Source organism: Tursiops truncatus, chromosome 20 (assembly GCF_011762595.2).
Source record: "Tursiops truncatus isolate mTurTru1 chromosome 20, mTurTru1.mat.Y, whole genome shotgun sequence".
Taxonomy (NCBI): Eukaryota; Metazoa; Chordata; class Mammalia; order Artiodactyla; family Delphinidae; genus Tursiops; species Tursiops truncatus.
The window spans coordinates 53,320,210-53,341,828 of NC_047053.1; the positions used below are offsets into that span (position 1 = coordinate 53,320,210).

Consider the following 21,619-nt stretch of genomic DNA (forward strand, 5'->3'; position numbering starts at 1 on the left):
ATTATATTGATTTAGACCCTATATAGTCCCTGTCTATAGACCCTATATCGACTTAGGCAAGGTGAGAGAGTGTCTTGGTTTGAAGGAATTTATTTTTCTCTCAGTTCTTCTGCTGGTGATTGAATTTCCTTACGATGACCCATATCCTCTTGAAAAAAAAAGAAAAGGATTTTTATTTTATGTAAGGAAATGATGGTTCGTATCAAGATAGTTCAACTACTTCTCATCTTCTAGTCTTAAATTCCTTTACCTTTCCCACTGCGTGTTTGGAAAAATGTCATATGAATCTTTAGGTGCCCAGCTATGACTAAGGGTCAGATATATCTCTGTCTCGTACTTTGAGACACCAAATTAGGCAGCAGTATTTGGACTAAAGTACATTTTTAAAAGTATTTATTTATTTATTTGGCTGCACCCAGTCTTAGTTGGGGAAGGCGGGCTCCTTAGTTGCAGCACGTGGGCTCCTTAGTTGTGGCATGCGAACTCCTGGTTGCAGCATTCATGTGGGATCTAGTTCCCTGACCAGGGATCGAACCTGGGCCCCCTTCAGTGGGAGTGCAGAGTCTTATCCCCTGCGCCACCAGGGAAGTCCCTGGACTAAAGTAAATTTAAGTACAGAGGTAATCCCTTGACTCATTTGTAGTTGGGCAGTCTAAAACATTCATTTTTAGAGTGTAGTCTGTATCAGAAATATGTTGGGGTGAGCGTGAAGGGACATATGGCTTGTACAATGCAGATTCCTGGGCCCTTCTCCCATAGGTTCTAATTCAGGAGCTACCGGGGTGGGGGTGGGGGTGGTTCAGGAGTCATCTTTTAAGAGCCTCCACCATGCACAGCAATGGATGTCTTCCTTCCACACTTGGAGATACAGTGGTCTTGGCTATGAATGTTTATCCTCAGAATTAGAGGAGATGGCAGAGTGGCCTTATGTCCAAGGTGAAAGTGACCCAAATGACTATGAAGTTCATGTTAGCAGTTGGACACAAGCCTGAAATAGGTGCTGTCCTCTTGGACGACACCTCCTCGACCTGGTAATTTACAACCGTATAAGTCAAGTGAGGAGCCCCGATCTTTCCCGGAGAGGTTGAGAGTCCTCTGTAAAGCTCTTCTAAGCAGTCTTCAATTCTCCAGAATGCCCTTTCTCTAATGAGGGGGCTGGAACTCTTTTGAAGCAAACGTCTTCTGCTGGTGGATCCCTCAGTAGTTATGGAGGTGTCTTGCCCACCAGGGTGTCTGCACTGAACACAATGTGTAGGCTAAGCTAAGGAGAATTAGAGGCAGTGCTGGAGTCCACGTGGGATTTATTTTTGGAGAGCAGTTAATTCATCAGGAATGAGCTCACGTTGATAAGGCGGTAGAAGAGCTGACCTGGTAGGTGGACGTTTTAATCTTATGGGAAATCTTGGTTCCGTTGACCGAGAGTAGAAATTATTATCTTAGCTATTTGGAACAAACAACGTTTTAGTGGGTGGTTTGCTTAATGGATGAGAAATCTTTAGCTAATAGTGAACCCATTTCTTCTTCTGGCATACATTTAATTTTTTACCAATTACACAGACCTACTTGTTTCTCTGTTGTAGCAAAGCAATTGCTTATTCATAAGCATCAAAGCTAAGGCATGGATGACTTTCAGGGCCTGGAAAATATGTACTGACTGAAAAGACAAGGGAATCTAATCAGCCTTCTTACACAGACAGCATTTCACCCTCTGACAATCTTGTGGATTGAGATTATTAGAATGATAAATGGAGAAATCTATTATAGTTATAAAGATTGTAAATAAGGTTTTCATTATGTTTCTTAAACTCCAGTTGCGTCTCTGCCTAAAGGTTAGTAACTAAGCAAAGTAAATACTTCAGTTGGGACTTCCCTGGTGGCGCAGTGGTTAAGAATCCGCCTGCCAATGCAGGGGACACGGGTTTGAGCCCTGGTCTGGGAAGATCCCACATGCCTCAGAGCAACTAAGCCCGTGCGCCACAACTCCTGAGCCTGCGCTCTAGAGCCTGCGAGCCACAACTACTGAAGCCCATGCACTTAGAGCCCGTGCTCCGCAGCAAGAGAAGCCACCGCAATGAGAAGCCCATGCACCGCAACGAAGAATAGCCCCTGCTTGCCACAACTAGAGAAAGCCCGTGTGCAGCAACGAAGACCCAACAAAGAGTGGGGGCCACTCTTTGTTGCGGTGTGTAGCCTTCTCATTGCAGTGGCTTCTCTTGTTGTGGAGCATGGACCCTAGAGCGCGTGGGCTTCAGTAGTTGTGGAGCACGGGCTCAGTAGTTGTGGAGCACAGGCTCAGTAGTTGTGGTGCATGGGCTTAGTTGCTCCGCGGCATGTGGGATCTTCCCAGACCAGGGCTCGAACATGTGTCCCCCTGCATTGGCAGGCAGATTCTTAACAACTGCGCCACCAGGGAAGTCCCTCGAACAAGTTTTATCAGCGCCATTTTCCGGCAGCATTTACTCACTTTGTGTCTCTGTGTCACATTTTGGTAATTCTCACACTATTTCAAACTTTTTCATTATTATTCTGTTTGTTATGGTGATCTGTCATTGGTGATCTTTGATGTTACTGCTACAACTCACTGAAGGCTCAGATGATGGTCAGCATTTTTTTAGCAATAAAGTATTTTTAAGATATTTTTAAGACATGATGCTGTTGCACATTGATAGACTTCATCATAGTGTAAACATAACTTTTATATGCACTGGGAAACCAAGAAGTTCGTGGGACTCGCTTTATTGCGTTATTGGCTTCATTCGGGTGGTCCCGAACTGAACCCATGGTATCTCTGAGGTCTGCCTATATGTACTGTTTGCAAAACTGCTGTGCTGCGTACAAGAATCCCAGGGGTGTGGGGGGACAGAAGGCTAGGGAAGCAAGAGGAGCTCTCAAATATCCTCTGCTTTTGAAAAGAGTGGTGTTTCATATGACACAAATGAACCTATCTACGAAACAGGAACAGACTCACAGACATAGAGAACAGACTTGTGGTTGCCAGGGGGGAGCGGGAGGTGGGTGGGCAGGATGGATTGGGAGTTTGGGATTAGCAGATGCAAACTATTATATCAACTATACTTCAGAAAATAAATTAAAAAATAAAAGTACACTGTCTGCCAAAAAAATTTTAAAAAAAGAAAACAGTTGTGTTTGAATATTGGGAGAGAAAATTAGCTTTTGGGGCCATACCAGGTAGCGGTATAAATCAAGCAGATAACACTTTTGAAAAAAATTTTATTTTATTGATGTATAGCTGATTTACAATGTTGTGTTAATGTATGCTGTACAGCAAAGTGATTCAATTATACACACACACATATATATATTATTTATCATATTCTTTTCTATTATGGTTTATCACAGGATATTGAATACAGTTCCCTGTGCTCTACAGTAGGACCTTTTTGTTCATCCATCCTCTAGATAATAGTTTGTATCTGCTAATCCCAAACTCCCAATCCATCCCTCCCCTCCCCTAACCCCGCCTTGGCAGCCACAAGTCTGTTCTCTATGTATGTGAGTTTGTTTCTGTTTCATAAGTAAGTTCATTTGTGTCACATTTTAGATTCCATATATATGTGATATCATATGGTATTTGTCTTTGTCTGGCTTACTTCACTTAGTATGATAATCTCTAGGTCCATCCATGTTGACGCAAATGGCATGATTTCATTCTTTTTTAGGGCTGTATAGTATTCCATTATATATATATATATATATATATATATATATATATATATATATATATACCACATCTTCTTTATCCATTCATCTGTAGATGGATACTTAGGTTGTTCCCATGCCTTGGCTATTGTGACTAGTGCTGCTGTGAACATAGGGGTGCATGTATGTTTTTGAATTAGAGTTTTGTCCAACACTTTTTTGTTTTAAGGGCACTTTGCCGTCTTGAGAAATGTCAAAAAGGAGTTTAGCAAATGGAGGCTGAAATTCCAGTGTGACCAGGTGGTTTCATCCGTCTGATGTGTAATAATACCTGCTGCTCCCAGCTCCATCTCATTACTCACTGACACACATAAGTGGATCACAGGAAAGTTACTCGTATCTGTAAGGAGAAAGCGAATCATATTCTCATTCCTTAAAGAGGCCTTGTTTGGACAGAGGACCTTTCACAAAAGAGGAAAGTAATATGCCTGGAACTATGAAAAATGTTCAATTTCACTTGTAGTCAGAGAAATACAAAGGAAGGGAAATGTCATTTCTCCCATAAATAAATACACTTATTTTTAAATGAGAAATACCCAAGCTGACTAAAAAATGGCATGATGAGAACTTGCAAACTCTGCCCAGGGGACTATAAATGGCGTGGCCTTTCTGGAAATTAATTAGACAAATACATCCAGGCCCTCTGATCAGCATTTCAGCTTCTGGGAACTTTGTTCAGATCTCTGATTGTTTATATAGGTTAAAGATGTTGCAGTGATATTTATAGGGAAGAAAACTTGGAAACAGCCTAAATGCTCAATGGTGTGAGAATGTAAATAGTACTTTGTGCTGCTTGAAATGCTTACAAGGGTTTTTAATCGTATGGCGGAAACGTTTGTGTTACGTTTAGTGGGAGTAAAAATAGTCAGCAGTTGTATAATGTGATCATCTCAGTTACGTAAAACCACCTGAGAAAACTTGCAAGGAGATACACCAAACTCTCAATTTTTTGTTTTAGCTGATGGGATTTCAGTTTTCTTCTGTATACTTTGAGGTTTTCCAAGTTTGCTTAAATATGCATTTATATCTTTAGAATCAGAAATGAGGTTATTGGAAGGAGAGTTGTATTGGGGGTACTTGCCCAAAGGAGAGATGGATTAAATGGCTGACCAGCCCTGCCTTGACTAGTTCAACCCACTAAACTTATTAAATTGATGACATTTAAATGAATGTCCTGCCATTGGTTCTATGCCAGGACTTTACATTTGCAGCCTAGATGTCGGTCTTTCCAAGGGGTTCCGGAGGATCTAGGGACACTCCTGGGTGGGTGACCTTGTAAGGAATTTCTCCCAGGAAAGGCGTGAGCATCGTTTTTTCTTCCCTCTTTCCTCTGTCTCTTGACCAACGATAGACTGCATTATATCACACTCTACTGCACCCCCAGCTGCCCTGTTCCTGACAGTTGAGGCACGTTTCAAGTGCCCACGGGGTTCTAAAGACAGCATTTAAGGCAAAATATTGAAGAGTCAAAATCTGCCCCACCCTCCTTGAAAATCCTTTTTCTTTCTTAAACCACCAGGACTTGCCTCCTACCCCCCAACATCAAAAGCCAAGAATGAATTTGTTTTGTTTTTCTCTCCATTTCCACTGACGCCTCTCCTTTCTTGTGAGATCGAATCCAAAATGAATTCCAGGAGGTAGTACTGGAAGGTGGAAGGGGAGCCATGGGTCAAAGAAGGGAATTTTCTGTTGTTTCTTTTCAAATGCATCTATCTGCATTTGCATTTGTAAAACGCACGTGTGATACAGCTCCGCTGTAGTTCAATATTAGGAAACCAATTTTTGGCCGGCAGTTACTTACAAGCAAGCAGGGAAGCACCTGAAAGATTTAAGGATCTTTGCACAAAGATTCCCCATCCACCCCCAATTGCAATAGGAATTTTCCCTCATGTGCCAAGCTCTGTCTCCTGGGATAGGTCAGCCCTTTTACATGTTCCAGCGGTATGTATGAATCATGAAGCCGTAAAACAGAGAACTGGTTCGTGAAGTCAAGCGGTACTTGCCCTGGGTGGGTGGGTGCCCATCCTGGGTGGGAGGGAGCAGAAGAGTACGCCCCCATGTGGCAAGAGAGAAGCACTGTATCTTTTAGCATCTGGAAAAGAAAGAGCGACCGCTCAGGCTTGAATAAAAAAGAAATGGTTTTGCAAATGATTGGCTTGGAACTAAGCAACTATGCCTTCGAGCCATTAAAAGCTAGAGTCCCAGAGGCTAAGAAATTTGGAAAATATTTCTGTAGTTTTAAAAGAAACAAATGGAATATGAAACTGTATATTAAGATGTATAATCAGGGAATTCCCTGGCGGTCCAGCGGTTAAGACTTGGGCTTTCACTGCTGTGGACCCGGGTGCGATCCCTGGTCGGGGAACTAAGATCCCACAAGCCATGTGGTGCGGCCAAAAAAGAAAAAATAAAATAAAATAAAATGTATGAGGAAAAAATAAAATTCGAAGGAAGTGTACCCAAAAAAACAGTATGTATAATCAATTGCGATAGCTAATGTGAATTGTACTTTTCAGGTGCCAGGTTCTGTGCCAAGTGCTTTACATATATTTTAGTCCTCGTAACAGCCTTCCTAAGTAGATACGGCTATGAAACCCATTTTACTCTAAGGGCACTGAGACTCAGATACGGCATTTGCCTAAAGCCTTTATGGCTAATGATTGACAGAGCCACAGTCCCATGGTTGACAGAGCCATATGATCCCACAGCAGCCCGTGGGCTCCAGCATCTGTTCTCTCTACCACGTGCACTGGCCGCAAATGTGCGAAACATCAACGTGCACATACTGGACGAGGGGTAGGAACAAGTGACAGTCAGTGTATCGGGGATATTGGTGACTCTCTTTGGGGAATGGTCTTTCACGTAGTTATATTTACAGCTTTACAAAAATATAAATATATGAGAATTATGGATAGGCTTAGAGACAGAAACAGGCTGTAGTTTTGAATGTCTCCAAGCTGAGGCAGCTTCTGCCAAGATGGGGAGAACCACGCTGGCTCTTCCTTGAAGTTCCACGTGGCTGCTAAGAAGGGCCTCCATGGGCCTTGCTTTCTCTACGTGCCAAGGTTGATGTAACCCATGTTGAGTAGCTGCTTCACGTTCAGTGTTTCAAATTCAGCCTTCATTATATAACGGAAGTTGTGCCAATCCCACAGCTGATGGAGGAAACAGAACCCAATTTCTCAGCAAACATTGCCACACTCATGTTGGTAATTGAATTTCTTCTCCCCAAGTTATTCTGATTCTCTGGAAAACAAGCAGGAAGGGGAAGGAAATGTAAGTGAATGGATCCTCCTGTCCCCCTGCTTTTGATCAGCCTTTGGATTTTGTGTGTGTAGACTGCATAGTGAATAATATATATCGCTCTTCATTTTAGGTTTTATAGCAGGGGTTTAGAAAGAAGGAGTTTTTCCAGGGATTTGAAGCTTTCTGTGTTTAGCAGACGAGGATTTGCCTGTTTGTGCTAATTCAACCAGATCATCTCCAGTGATACCTTGGGGACATTTTTAAAGCTCTTGTGGCTGGTGATCTGTTAATTAGCGTTGCCGTTATTCACTGGAGGCCTGAGCTTCCATCACTGGGCCTATTAGATTTGGCCGGTTACATCAGCACAGGGACAGCAAACATCCTGTGTTCCTGCTGAGACGCCCCCGGGTTATGAAACGAAGGTTACCGTGGCATTTATCTAGCAAGATGCGCTCAGTCTGACGACCTTGAAATCCATAAGGATTCAAACATTATTTTTAAATCGTCTGTGTATTTTTTTTTTTGCTGGAGGGAGGAGTGTAAGCTCCACCGTACTTTCAAAAGCATCGCTGATCCCAAATGGTTTACAGCCTATGATCTAAAGACATCAAGGCCTTTCACTTCAAGGGGTGGAGGCTTATCCCCTCCCCGCCCCTTCCCCGGCTTGTGCCCACCAGACCTGGCTCTGTTTTTGCTGTGCAATATAACATGTTGGTACAAGAATCCCTTGTTTGAGGGGGAAGAGCGCAGGGAACAAAAGGTGTCCAATAAGGTGACCCGGTGATTCAGCGGGAAAAGTGAGCTTTGGATTGGTCTGTCTGTTCTCCTGTGGTTCTCTTTCTCAAACTTAGCGATGGGGTGCCTCTCCCGGAAGGATGAAGTGGGGGGCGGTAGGCCGAACCCCAGCACTGGGCCCCTTCTTTCTGTGGATTCACAGACGCTTGAGTTTAAACTTTTTTAAAATGTTTTTTGACGATGGGCAACCTTGAAGTCTTTCCTTTCCACCTTCCCGAAAGGATTGTAACCCTGTGTCGAGTGCTTGGTGTTAATGAATACTTCCTGCTTAACAGCTGCTTCACACTTAAAACAGTAGGTCTGATGGGTTAAGAAACAGCTTTGCCTGAAACGTTTTCAGGTTTGTCTACGAGCAGGCGTGATTGATTACAGATACGAGGTTCCCTCTGAGCCTTTTCTGCCTTTTCTGGTGTCGTGTGGTGCAAGCTCACCGGACTCTCTCTGAGCTAAACCTCTGGGGTTTCACCCTCCTAAATGTCACTGCAGAGACTCGCTCGTGACCCTTTTTGGCGAGCAAAGGGGCAGGTCACCACTCCACCCCCCACCCCTGGTCAACCACGGGGCCCAGGTGAAGAAGTGGCTTCTGGAGGCAGAGGACCCAGCTTGACTCCTGCATCCATCTTGGACCGGCTGTGTGACCTGGGACCAGTTCCTCCACCTCTCTGTTCTTCAGGTTCCTTGTGTGTTAAAGGGGGTGGTCTCCACTTCATGGGGCTTTTGTAAGGATCGAGGGTCAATTGAGAATAAGTTCTTGGCATCACCCCTTCCCGGATGTCGCTGATGACGTTTTTCATTTCTGAACCCGACATCGGGTGTTCCTTCCCTAAAATGTCCTTCCTCTTTGCCAAATCCTACTCGAAAAATGCCCAGACGTTTCCCCTCCCAGGAAATCTCACGGGTGCTTATCACTCTGGCAACACCCCTAACCCCACGCCAGGCCTCCTTTAAGCGTCCCTTTGTCCACGGCGCTGACATTTTACTGGATGGTGTGCAATGGTTTAAGCAGCCTTCTGGGAGAGACAAGGGGATTCATTGCTGGCGATGCATCCGGACTCTCTGTAGTGATTTATTTGGACTGTTTGTCCTCGTTGCAGACTCATTCGTGGCTGTTACCAAACGGTGGCGTAGTTAACTTTCTCAGGTGCATCAGGCGTTCATACCCTCCCATTTCCCACTAGGAGAGGCAGTGACATCAGTTTTCACACCTCGGGACCCCAAGGCGAGGCGTGCATCCTCGTCCCGGTTAATAGCTCTCTATGCCTCTCGATGTTCCTATTAAACGCGTGGTTGGTGCTGGAATTTGCTGACGGGGCGCCCATCATCTCCGTTGTTCTCTGTGCGTTATTTGTAGGAAATTCAGAGTCGCATCCTTTTGTGACACTGACAGAAATCAGTCTAGCCTCCCACGCTTGTTAGAGAGTGTGAATTTCTGTCCCTTAGATTTACAGGAATGTATTCACGTCTTCCCTGTCTGTCCTCTCTTAAATTATAAAATCCCAAAGGGAGGAGGTGTGTTTTTCTTGTTCCTATCAATGCCCACTGGAGAGCATCCAGGTCAGGGCCGCGTGTGCAGAGGAGGTCCAGGGAATCCGTGGTGTCCACTGACTGGTCCAGGAGACAGCTGAGCTCCCTCCATCACGAGTCGGCTTCCTTCCTACACGACACTTGGGCCTGTTTGCTTGTGCCTTTAGTGTCTGTGGGCTTGAAATCCCACATGTTTTGTTCAGTTCCATGACCAGCCTCTGCAGCCCGAGTCATCAGGTGTTGTCAACGATATAAAAACACCCGTGTGTGCACAGAAACACACACCTATGCATACACACACAAAGACGGTCTGATATCTGAGGCAAGAAAGATGGTACCCAGCGGTAATCACACGCGTGTACACACACACACACACACACACACACACACACACACACACAGTGTAGATGCCACAAGGTGAATAGCTTCCGCTCGTGCAAATATTGTCTAGGAGGAGTTGTTGCTATCCCCTGAGACAGCTGCATCCTCCAGAGGCCGGTGTCGTGAGTTGTGCCTACTGACCCCTGGAGGGCTGACGACCCTGGCATTTCAGAGGATCGATAAAAGGCCCCCTCTCCCCAGTGGGTCTGAGATCCAGCTGTTTCTAAGAGAACCAGCTGGGGAGGAGTGAGTCTACCTGCTCGCTGGCTCTCTCTTACTGTTCAGCCTGCACTGGCTTGGTTTGAATCAACAAACACATAATGGCTTTTCAAAAGAAGTGGTGTTTTCTTTTCATGTTTTTGGCATACAAACCGTATTCCACTAAGATAGGCTCATCCGGAAAGGGAATCAAAGATCTGATCCAGTTTATAGAGTGAGACCCTGGTCTTGAAGCTCCTGAGGGGGTGAGAGATAACTGCCCTTTTCTTGCTTTACTTCCAGGAGTAAGGAGAGGCCGCACCAGATGCCCAGGCTCAGGTGTAAAGGAATCCTCAAAGTTTCTTAATTTGACTTTGGGAAAAATTTTCTGCAATTTTCAGCTTAGAGATGAGAATTATTTTGCTTGTGAAAAATTTGTCCCTAGAGAAGGGAAGTAGTTACCACGGAGAGTTCCCTCCTACCCTTCAAGTCGGCTGGACCCCATCTGAGCAGAGCCTCAGTCAGGCTTCTGCTGTTTCCCCCAACCTGGGGAGCCATAAAATTTATCTTTCAATCCAGGACACTTTGGGGAGTGAAAGGGGCCACTAGTAATCCCCCGGGGTAGCAAAGCCAACACTGGGCTGTAGGGTTGCCCTGTCCTGTGGTGGATGTCCCAAAGACAGGCTCTGGTGATCTGGGTCAGGCTCTGCAGGTTCAGGTGATGGAGGGACGCTTGTCTCCATCTGTGTCCCCAGGTGTTTCCCTTCCTCTTGCAGGAAGCCTGTCTGAAAGATCCTTCCTTTGCTGTGAACCGCAGCCTGGGTTCCCTGCCTCAGTCTCGGTCCTGTGTTTCAGATCCAGGCAGTTTGCCTCCATTAGGGATTAGCAAATAACCCAAGAGACCGTGGGTGTTTGGCATAATCTGGCCCTAAGAAATGACACTTTTCAAATATATACCCAAAGGGGAACTTTATTTTATTTTAATTGAAGTATAGTTGATTACAATTTTGTGTTAGTTTCAGATGTACAGCAAAGTGATTCAGTTATACATACTTGTATATCCTTTTTGCCAGATTCTTTTCCATTACAGTTTATTCCAAGACATTGAATATAGTTCCCTGCGCTCTACAGTAAATCCTTGTTTATCTGTTTTGTATCTGGTAGTGTGCATCTGTTAATCCCATACTTCCAGTTTATCCCTCACCCCCTTCCCCCCACAGGGGCACTTTTACAAGGAAGGTGAGCTCATGAAACCCAAGGGCTGGGTACCTTAGTCGGCCCATGAGGCTGCCATTTGTCTGTATTTCTTTCTGTCTGTCTCTCTGTCTCTGGCTGCGTGGTTTCCCATCTCTGCTTGTCTCTGTACATCTGTTACCTTCTGTCTCTCTGTCCGGCTGCCCCCTCCTCCCATTCGTGCACGTACGTCGTGGCTACATCACATGACCTCTCGGATGCAGAGCCCACTCTGGGGGTCACGTGGTCCTTCCCCATTCCCGTCCCCCATCCCTGGGGAGAGAATCTGATTGGCTGAGCCTGGCATCCGAGTTGGTTCCCCCTGAGTCAGTGTGACCTGTCGAGCAGGGTCACCTCCTGCAGGAGGGGGGGGACGTGTGACGGCAGCCACAGTCCACACATAAGCACTTTGTATGGTCTGAGCACTTTGGCGCAGCCTCTCATTAAATTCTCACAAAACCCTTGTGGCATAGGTTCTGTTCTTACCCCATTTTATAAATCAAGAAACTAAGGCACAGAGAGGTTAAATAGCTTGTTCCGCACCACACGGCTGATGAGCGGCTAAGTCAGGAAGTGAGCCAGGCAGCCTAGTTCCAGAATCTGTGCTCAGTCCTGCTTCTCTTAAACAGGCAGTGTTAGGATGCCCCATTTTCATCTCTTTGCCCTTTTTCTTTTTTTTTTTCATTGATAAGTCCTGTACTCAGAGATAACCGTGGCTTACTATTTGACATTTATATTTTCAATCTGTTTTCGGTACATACACATAAATTTAAACAAAATTGTGCTATCACGTTCTATATTATAATTTTATCTTTATTTATAATTTTATTTATTTTTATTTATAAATTTTATTTATATTTATTCTATATTATAATTTTTCCATTTAGCAACATATTATTCAAATTTTTCTCATTTTTTTCTAACATCTTTCTTGGAGTGTACTTGCTTTACAGTGGTGTGCTAGTTTCTGCCGTATAACAAAGTGACTCAGGGCTTCCCTGGTGGCGCAGTGGTTGGGAGTCCACCTGCCGATGCAGGGGACATGGGTTCATGCCCCGGTCCGGGAGGATCCCACATGCCGCGGAGCGGCTGTGCCCGTGAGCTGTGGCCGCTGAGCCTGCGCGTCCGGAGCCTGTGCTCCGCAACGGGAGAGGCCACAGCAGTGAGAGGCCCGCGTACCGCAAAAACAAAACAAAACAAAACAAAAAAAAAGTGACTCAGCTCTACATAAGCATATATCTTTTTACCCTTTTTAGTACCCGTACATTGGGCACTGAATGTCTGTTCAAGGACTGATTGATGAATGAACGAGTAAGTGAATGAATGCAGGCGGGGAGGACCAGGCAGAAGCACACACGGGCCCTCAGGGAGTTAGGAAATAGACCATTTTCCAGCCCTGAAAGCTTCCTCCAGCTGCTGCTTGTCCAAGTACTGACGTGCCCGTTTTCAAACTACTCTCTCTTTCCATCCCTCTCTTTTTTGCTCAGACAAGAGTGAGAATGGCGAGGCCTATCAGCGGAAGAAGGCAGTGACCGCCGACCTTCCAGAGGGCCCAGCTGCCCCCGTGCCGTCTCAAGGGAGCCCGGTGCCGCCCGGCGGCAGCAGCTGGAGGAGGATCGTGCTCCTCATCTTGGCCATCACCATACACAACATCCCAGGTGAGGTCTTGCCCCGAGCGGTCCAGCCAGGGGTCTGAGGGTGAAGTGACTCTGCTAGCTCAGCTGGCTGGCTGGAAAAGGGGCTTGGGCAATCATGAGGCTGGTCCTTCCTTGAGGGGGCCTGGGGGAGGGAGTGCAAAGCTTTCCTGAGTTTATTTTTTGGGTTACCGGCTCTGGATTGATCACTGCGTGTTAAAACTTCTGGTCCCAGTTACCACAGACAGTTTCACTCCAGTTTCCACCTATGAGTTCCTTTCTTCGCATATTTGATACCACGTCGTTTGGGCATAAGTTCATAGCTGTTGCCTGATCGCTGTGGCTTGCACCTCTCGTAAACACAGAGTGTCTCTGGTTCTTCTTAATCCTTTTTAAAAGTATTGGATTCAATACAGTCGTACACTGATGTTTGCCTTACCTGCTTTCTTCACGGGGACATCTTTCTGAGATGTCGTCACCGTTACCGAGTCCAAGCTCGTACTGCTCACCGCGTGACAGGTCAATAAATCGAGAGATGAGTTGTTGGGGTGAGGGATAGCGACTTTATTTGGAAAGCCAGCAGACCGAGAGGATGGTGGACTCGTGTCCCAAAGAACCATCTTGCCTGAGTTAGAATTCAGGCTTCTTTTATACTAAAAGGGGAGGGAGTAAAGTCAGACATTTCCTGGTTCCGGTCAGACTCCGGAGGGGATGTGTTAATTTCTTCCTCCCTGCAGCCATTCACAGGTGGGCCTGGTCAGGATGTCTCCTCTGAGCTAAACAAAGGTATTTTCATGCCCATTACCTGGGAGGCAGGGTTCCCAGAGATGGGCCATTACATATAATTTGAGCTTATAGGCCACATCCCTTTAGTGGTGAATTTGTAACAGAATACAAAGGTTCTTCCCTATTACATTACCAATCCTTTCCTTTTTAACATTTTGGAGTAATTTGTTTTGTGTCTTTGGATTTATTTTAATCGATTGGTGTTCTGTTTCAAAAATAATATGTTTTATATGGAGTAACTAGAAAAGACAGATAAGCGTAAAAAAAGAATAAAGATATTATTAAAAAAACAAATTGAGAAACCCTGAGGATCTCCTTGGGTTACATTGCGGAATTCCAGCTCTACTACTTGACTAACTAGTGTATCTTGACAAATGACGTGAGCTCTCTGAACCTTGGTGTGCTCATCTATGAAGTGGGGATACTGCTACTACTGAGATAACTGGGGTATTATTTACAAAGTGAACTATACCAATTTTGATAATTAAAGAAGATTTTATATATATATACAGTCTATACAGTACCTGGGCCATTTGAGCATTTGAAAAGTGGTAGCTGTTATTAGCGTTAATACTACTCCTGACTCCTTCAGTCTTGTGTTCTTAAACATTCCGATCCATCGTTCATAGTTTTGGAGCTCAAGTCTGAGTGACAGCCTTGCTCAGGGAGCAGCCCCAGGTGATATATTATCTGAGTCCTTGCAGAGTTCATAATGTCAACCTGTGACCCCAGTACAGGAGCAAAGACTGGACTAGGCATAGCTTTTTAGAGGCACCTATTTCTCCTTGTAGCTCTTATAGATGTTGCTCTGGTATCTTCTGGCTTCAATACTGTGGAAGCGAAGGCCACGGCCAAACCGAGTTTTTTCCCTCGTGTGTGCCTTGATAGCCTTTTGCTTGTGCAGTGAAGACTTCTTTTGGTCATCTTTAAGGAATGAAAATATCAATATGTTGTCTGTTGCAGTGTACATATGAAATCTCTCAGAACATCTTGTCTAATCACTCAGCTCGGATCTTCCTCTAGATGAGAAGCCTTTTCCTCTCTTATTTCTATCCTGATCTTAGGAATTTCTATCATAGGATCGTATAGGCCAATTTGCTGCCAGTTTTTGTCAGCATCTGTTTCCCTCTCATTTTTCTCTTGGCTTTTTCCCTTTGGGTTCTGAGTCAACTATTTTGGTTGTTTTCTGAGAGCTTGCTATTCAGTATGTCTTGAGATGATGTCTTACGTGGGACCCCAGCACACAAGTCTGACCAAAGTGGATTTGCCTGGGTGGAAGGATCTGGTCATACTCACCCCCAGTATGTTAAAGAGCTCATGGAGAGACCAGGGTCTCTGCAGAGGGCACAGCTCCAAAGCCTCCACAGTCACTTTCAACCTGTTAAATGCTAATCGTTCGAGAAGAGAAGTTACTTAGGCCGTCTTTTCAGTCATAATAGTTAGTGGCTGTCTTTCTGCCATTTAAGACTCCTTCTTTAACCAGCTGAAAAAGAATAAAGATCTAAATACAAACAGATGTGTTTCTGAAGGCCCCCCGGGGCTCAGTCCCAGAGTCTCAAGCTTCTAACTTCAGTCTAAAGGGAAGTTCACTCGCCCACCGTTGCCTTCTGACAGCTTCGTGCCTTTTGATGAGAACCGTTTCAAGAGCTTGTCTGTCGCCAACTTATCTTTGAAAAGGTCTCTTCTTTAGCGCTAGCCTTCATGGTTTATTAAAAATTTAACTAGAGCTTTGATGTTCCCCGAGTCTCTGGGTTTAAAGGTAGATTTTCACAGCAACTAAATGGATAATTGATTTTTTTGAAGTTTTTTTGTCTTGGCGGGTTCAGTTTTGTATGTCCTGGGGATGACATTTTGTTTAAAAAAACCTTTTTTTTAACGTAGGAGTTAAAAGGAAATCTTATTAGCGCGTGTGCTGTCTCCCAGAGGTTTCTGGAGCGCGAGGACCCACATGCAGACATGAGCGCACACCCAAGGCGCTTGGCTTCATATTTTAGACACGTGTGCAAGGATAAATGAGTCCTGAAACTTCTGTGGTTCACAGTCCCCCCAGGAATCTGCTAAGAGCTGTGGACCCTCTCGTAAGAGAAGGTTGCACGCAAACCAGTTACCAGGCAGTTTGGGGTATTCACAGATCTCACGAAGTCCACCCACGGCTCCAGAGCAGGAAGGAACCCCTGCTTTAGAGAAACAAACTGTCCAGCCATGCAAGGACTTGAAATGTTTCAGGAGGAAAGGGTGATGCCTGATGGAGGCCGGCAGACGTGAGCCCTGCTCAGCGGCGAGTGGTGGGTGCAAAGGCTCCCGAGGATGGGGGGGGCTTCCGCCTTCACCAAACGTTCCTTCTATGGCTCGGCCCGGGAAGCTGAGTCCTTTGGAAAATGATCTCCCAAGGAAACGGCATGTTTTCTGTGAAAGCAACCCCACTCTGTAGCCTTGGGAGCACACTGTCTCTTAACGGGCTTCTCCTGCCACATCATACAGACTCCTGGGCTCGGAGCCTTCCAGGGATTTCCGGGCTTTCGGAAAACAGGCTTCCTTTCTGTGTCACAGTGGAATTAAAAATCAACCAGCCATCGAGTTCCCACTAATCTCTTTTCATGAGTAGCTTATGGTCTTTGTACATGAGAACCTTAAATTTAGAGCTTAAAGGGATTCTAGAACTTACCTCATTTAAGCACTGCTCCATTGGAAAATTTGGTGGGGTTGGTGGAGGGGGGGGGGAGGCGTGTGTGTTAATTATCCCTGTGGTTCCTTCCAGCTATGGCATTGGATGATTCGGTGAAAAAGAAGACAAGTAGTACATTGTTAATTTCATTTAGTTCACAGTGTTCATCACTCCTTCCTGGGTGACACCTCCCTGTATCCTGTGTCTCCCTCTGTCGTGATAGTTATCACTCTGAATGCAGTTACTTGAATGTATCTGTTTCCCCCATACATGGAGCTTCTTGCAAGAAGGCCTGTGCTGTCTTGTTTCTGGAACCCATGTTACAGTTCATACTGAAGCACATTATATATTCGGGCTCCGGGATGGCTGGTGCATTCGGGGACCTGGCCTCCTTTCTAGGAGGGGAGTCAGGTGTCTCAGTTTCCTATCCACCTTGGCCGCCAGGTGGGCTAAGGGACGCATTTAACTTCTGTGGGTCTCTGGGATACGCTGGACTTTGCTTGCTGTTTGACATGACTCATAAAAGTCCATAGAAAAAGAGGCTGGGTAAATCGCACACTTTATATTTTCCTCTCATCAGAGCCAGGGGTCAAGTTTGCTTTGCTGGTTGTGCCTGTGATGCAGAGAGAGCTGGAGGCCACTGCCTGTGTCTCTAGAGCAGCAGGACAGTTGATTTTAATTGTTTGGCTTGTCCTCCTGACGGCTAATAGGACCCATTTCATGGCTTTAAATGGAACGCTTGACGTTCTCCTCAGAAGCGATTTTGTTTGAGGGAACAAAACCCCACAGATTTATACACTCATATGTTAACAGTGGTTGGTTATTCTTGGGCTTATGGAGTTACAGGATTACGGCTGATTTTTATTTCCTTCGTGTCTTGTGAGATTTATAACTCAAACTTTCTATCATGAATATGATTCATGTGATCAGATAAAAATGCTTTTTGTTTTTATTTTATTTTTATTATTGAATTATGGTTGATTTACAGTGCCTTTTCAAATAATTGATTAATTAATTTTATTTTTGGCTGCGTTGAGTCTTCATTGCTGCACTTGGGCTTTCTCTAGTTGGGGCGAGCGGGGACTACTCTTCGTTGGGGAACACGGGCTTCTCATTGTGGTGGCTTCTCTTGTTGTGGAGCACGGGCTCTAGGCGTGTGGGCTTCAGTAGTTGTGGCACACGGGCTCAGTAGTTGTGGCATGCGGGCTCTAGAGCGCAGGCTCAGTAGTTGTGGCTCACAAGCTTAGTTGCTCCGCAGCATGTGGGATCTTCCCGGACCAGGGATCGAACCTGTGTCCTCTGCACTGGCTGGCAGATTCTTAGCGACTGCACCACCAGGGAAGTTCCTACGTGTTGCGTTGATTCCTGCTGTCTAGCAAAGTGATTTAGTTATATATATATATCAGCCTCCGTGGTCACACTGCATCCTTTTCTGTATCTTATCTCCCCCTGCCTCCTTCTTATAAAGACCCTGTGACTGCAGTGTGGGCCCCACCCAGGTAATTGGAGTAATCACATCTGCAGAGTCTCCTTTGCCAGGAAAAGGTGACACTCCCAGGTTCCAGGGGTTGTTGGTGGCCTGAGCCCGGGCACTTGCTTCATCCTGCCGTGGTCTCCACATGCTGTGGCTTTGACAAGGCTGCACTGAGCGTGTGTGGAAAGGAGCCAACAGCTCAAAAGGAGAACTTACTGAGTCTTCACTTTCCTGGGGCAAAGAGTGAATAGAAAATTCTACTGATAGCCATGGAACTTTCCAGCGAAAACCCGGATGCAGCAGCCTCTGCTTCGCATTGCTCTGCTCCCAGAAACTGGAGGGACCTTTTGTGCAGCCAGACACCCAGGCTCAGTCAGTGAGTACGCTGAGCCCCACTCGAAACCACAAATCACTGGCAGGAATACGATGCCCTGATGACACCGGAGGCCACCGTTCCCTGGGGCCTTTCGAAGCTCCAGACGTCAAGTGCTCCACGTACATGATTTAGTATTTGCACCCCTGGTTTACAGTTTAGCAGCCGAGACCCAGAGAGGTCAAAGACCGAGCTCACGGTCACACCGCAGGTCCCGGTAGACCGTGATTCATGCTCGTCTCTGTATGCCGCCGCCAGTCTGCCTGTTGCCGTAGGGAGCTCCGTTGCGTTCCTTCCGGTGGATCACGGAGCTTTTCAGCCGTGATTGCAGAAGAGTTCAGCAAGTGCGTCTCACTGTTTGGAGCTTGCCACGCCAGGTGTTAGCATCCGTGATGGTCACTCCTGATGCCGCAGGCTCATCTCAGCAAGGAGATGTGGGCGGAGGAAGCCTGGAGCGGAAGCCGCATCCCCGCCAGGGCACCTGCCGCTGTGGGCTCCCTGCACATATGTGTGCGGGGTGAACACGGTGTAGCCCCCGACACACCCACCACCACCGCCGTCAAGCGAGGACGGTCGGGACTCCCAGGCAGACGGTCACCGCTTCAACCACGTCAAGGAAGGAGACGTGGAGGGAGGGGCCGAGCACAGGATTTAGAGTCAGAAAGGCCAGGGCTTGGACCCTGCAGCCACCAGCTCTACTAGCTGGGTGTCCCTAGGTAAGATTATGGGAGTCTCAGTTTTCCCAGCTGTAAAACGGAGATAACGTCTATCTTGCTGTTCAGTATTCAGTGAGGTGACAGCATGACCACAAGCGAGGCCGCTCCCCGTGTTGCCTGCCATGTAGCGCAGATCACGATGCCCGGGACACAGTAGGGCCCGAACAACGTTAATCTCCCTCCACCTCCTCCGGGTCCCCACGCCCCTCCTCCCACCTACTTTTGGCTTCCCTTTGCTCCCCAAAGATCGTTCAGTTCTGGTCTCGGTGGTCTCGAGTGGGACCATCTCAGATCACTTTGCTTTTCGCCTCCAGGAGGTGACATGTGAAGATGCGTTTACTCCAGGAGTTTGGAAACACTGTAATGTTCTCCTGTAATTATCCGATTCTCAGTGGGGAGCCTGACATTATAATTAGCGCAGGCTCCTGTGTGGGGTGACATTCTGCTTGGCATATTGTGCTCCTGGGCGTGTGCCGTAGCAGAAACTCGTAGCACGCTCCCAAATCAGTCTGTTGGGTTTGAGCGTGACAATTGGCGGCAGAGACACCCAGAGAGTGAAATCGCAGCTCTCGGATCCCCGCGTGATCCCTGGAAAGCGACTAGGCGACTTTTAGATTCACCATCAACTCTGGCCCCAAGGCCAGCAGACACACAGATGCCTGTGCCCTACTCTCTGACCTTCAGATCAGGAAGGCTACATTCTAAGGCTGCACAAGGATGAGGGTTTGAAATTGAGACCCATTTCCACATCTCCTAGGTTATATCCTCCTTCTACCTGTTATGTAACTTGAAGAAAAAAGTTAAAGCAAGAGAATTTGAACCTATTTTTGTATCAGGACTCAATCCAGTCACCTCCAGTTGTCTTTCTACTATGGCCAGGAAGATCTTGGCTGGAACATGGTTTGCGTGAAGCCCTTTTGGAGGTGCACTGCCCACAATGCCAGCTACTAGCCATGTGGACAAACACAGGGTTTAGAATCAGAAAGGCCCGGGCTTGAATCCTGGAGCCACCAAATGTTCTATTCTTTATTGATCAGAATTAAAGAAAATGCAGAATCTAGACCCTCAGTTGTACTTTGCCCACATGTCCAGTGCTGGAGAGCCGTATGCAGCTATGGCCGCCATATTGGACAGCAGACAGAGAACAATTCCACGATCACAGAGAGTTCTGCTGGCTGGCGCTGCTGTTGGATGGACCACATGGGAATGTAACTTCACCAATTATTCAGAGCCTACCCAAGCTTGCCTTGGGACGAGTTTTATTTAGGGAAGACATTTTGTTTCCTGAGATGGTTTTTCTCAGTCATGGGGTGTGTCAAAAATACGTTATGAATAAAATACTTAGCGATCAAAACTTGCAAGTTATATATTTATTGTTTTAATGAATTAAGGGTGGCACAGGGTCATCCCTGTGGCACCGTCATTCTTGTTCCCTTTGGTTCTGATCTGGTTTTGTGGGGATGGCACAGGGTGAGGGCGGCTTGTGCAGGGGAATCGTGCTGCAGGCTTGTGTCATGTCCAGTGTCCGGGGGCAATGGGGGGCTGCTCCCAGGTCAGCTAGTCACGCTCTCCTCTGGGCGTGATGTGTTGTCTGACAGAGACACACACCCATCCCCCGAGCAGGGCGACATCATTGGTCTGTGTCAGCTTAGCCCCTCACAGAACAGCCACTCCTGACTCATCCTGGAGTTTGAAGAAAGGACATTAACTGTCACATGAAAATCATCGTGGCATTTATGGTCACATTTTTGCTGGGGACATTGCCCAGTTCATCACCCAGTTCTCTTAAATAGTTATTTCAGAATGCACCACCTGGAAAAGCTTTGTCTCCCTTGTTGAAACGATACTTGTAATTTCGTGTGTATACCTTTTTCTTCACCCTCTGCTGTCAAGAAGCCCAGAGGCCCATTTGCGGCTGAGATAAGAATGAAATGTATTCTTCCGGTCTGATTCTCTGAATTCTTCTCTCACTTTACAACCTGTTGTTGTTCTGCACTTTTAACCCATTTCAGAAGGAGGTAGGTTATTAATTGGCACAAGTGATTTTATTCCATTGTCACTAGTCTTCTGTGTTCTCTTTCCTGGTCACAGATTATATATCTAACCCAGATACGTGGCCTGAAAAATGCTCTTCTCTGGTTGTAATGGGCACCAGATGAGAGGTGAGGAAGTCATGTTTATAATCAATCAGCAGCAGTACTTTCTGGATACGTTCTATATATGGAGCACCGGGATCCCCCTTGTCCAATAGAAGTACATGCAAGCTACGTATGTCATTTTCAACCTTAGAGGAGCCATGTTAAAAAAAACATTTAAAAAATCAGGTGAGGGGGCTTCCCTGGTGGCGCAGTGGTTGAGGGTCCACCTGCCGAAGCAGGGGACACGGGTTCGTGCCCCGGACCGGGAAGATCCCACATGCCGCGGAGCGGCTGGGCCCGTGAGCCATGGCCGCTGAGCCTGCGCGTCCGGAGCCTGTGCTCCTCAACGGGAGAGGCCACGGCAGTGAGAGGCCCGCGTACCGCAAAAAAAAAAAAAAAAAAATCAGGTGAAATTGGTTTTTAAACTATATTTTATTTACCCTAAATTAGCCAAAATATGATCATGTCAACATAGAATCATTATTTTTAAAATCGAGATTATTTTACGTTGTTCTTTTTCATAAAGTCTTTGAAATCCAGTGTGTATTTTACACTTCTGGCACATCATTTTCTGGGTGATTCAAGTAAAATGTCGCCCTACTGCAAAAAGATTTTATACTTCTTCCGTTTTCAAATTTAAACAAATTAATTAAAATTAAATTATTTATTTTCTCCATCATACTAGCCAAATTCCAAGTGTCTTGTAGCCACACAGGGCTAGTAGCTGCCACTTTGT

General features: G+C 46.1%; 1 protein-coding gene across 9 annotated transcripts in view; it reads left to right on the top strand.

Moving 5' to 3' along the window:
• The window catches only part of SLC39A11 (solute carrier family 39 member 11), a 414,544-nt gene that overhangs the window by 265,364 nt on the left and 127,561 nt on the right, over positions 1-21,619 (top strand). For all 9 annotated transcript variants that reach the window (XM_073797950.1, XM_073797955.1, XM_073797948.1 and 6 more), the window contains one exon: positions 12,585-12,755. In XM_073797950.1, the coding sequence (XP_073654051.1) occupies positions 12,585-12,755 (171 nt within the window). The remainder of the gene's footprint in view (positions 1-12,584; positions 12,756-21,619) is intronic.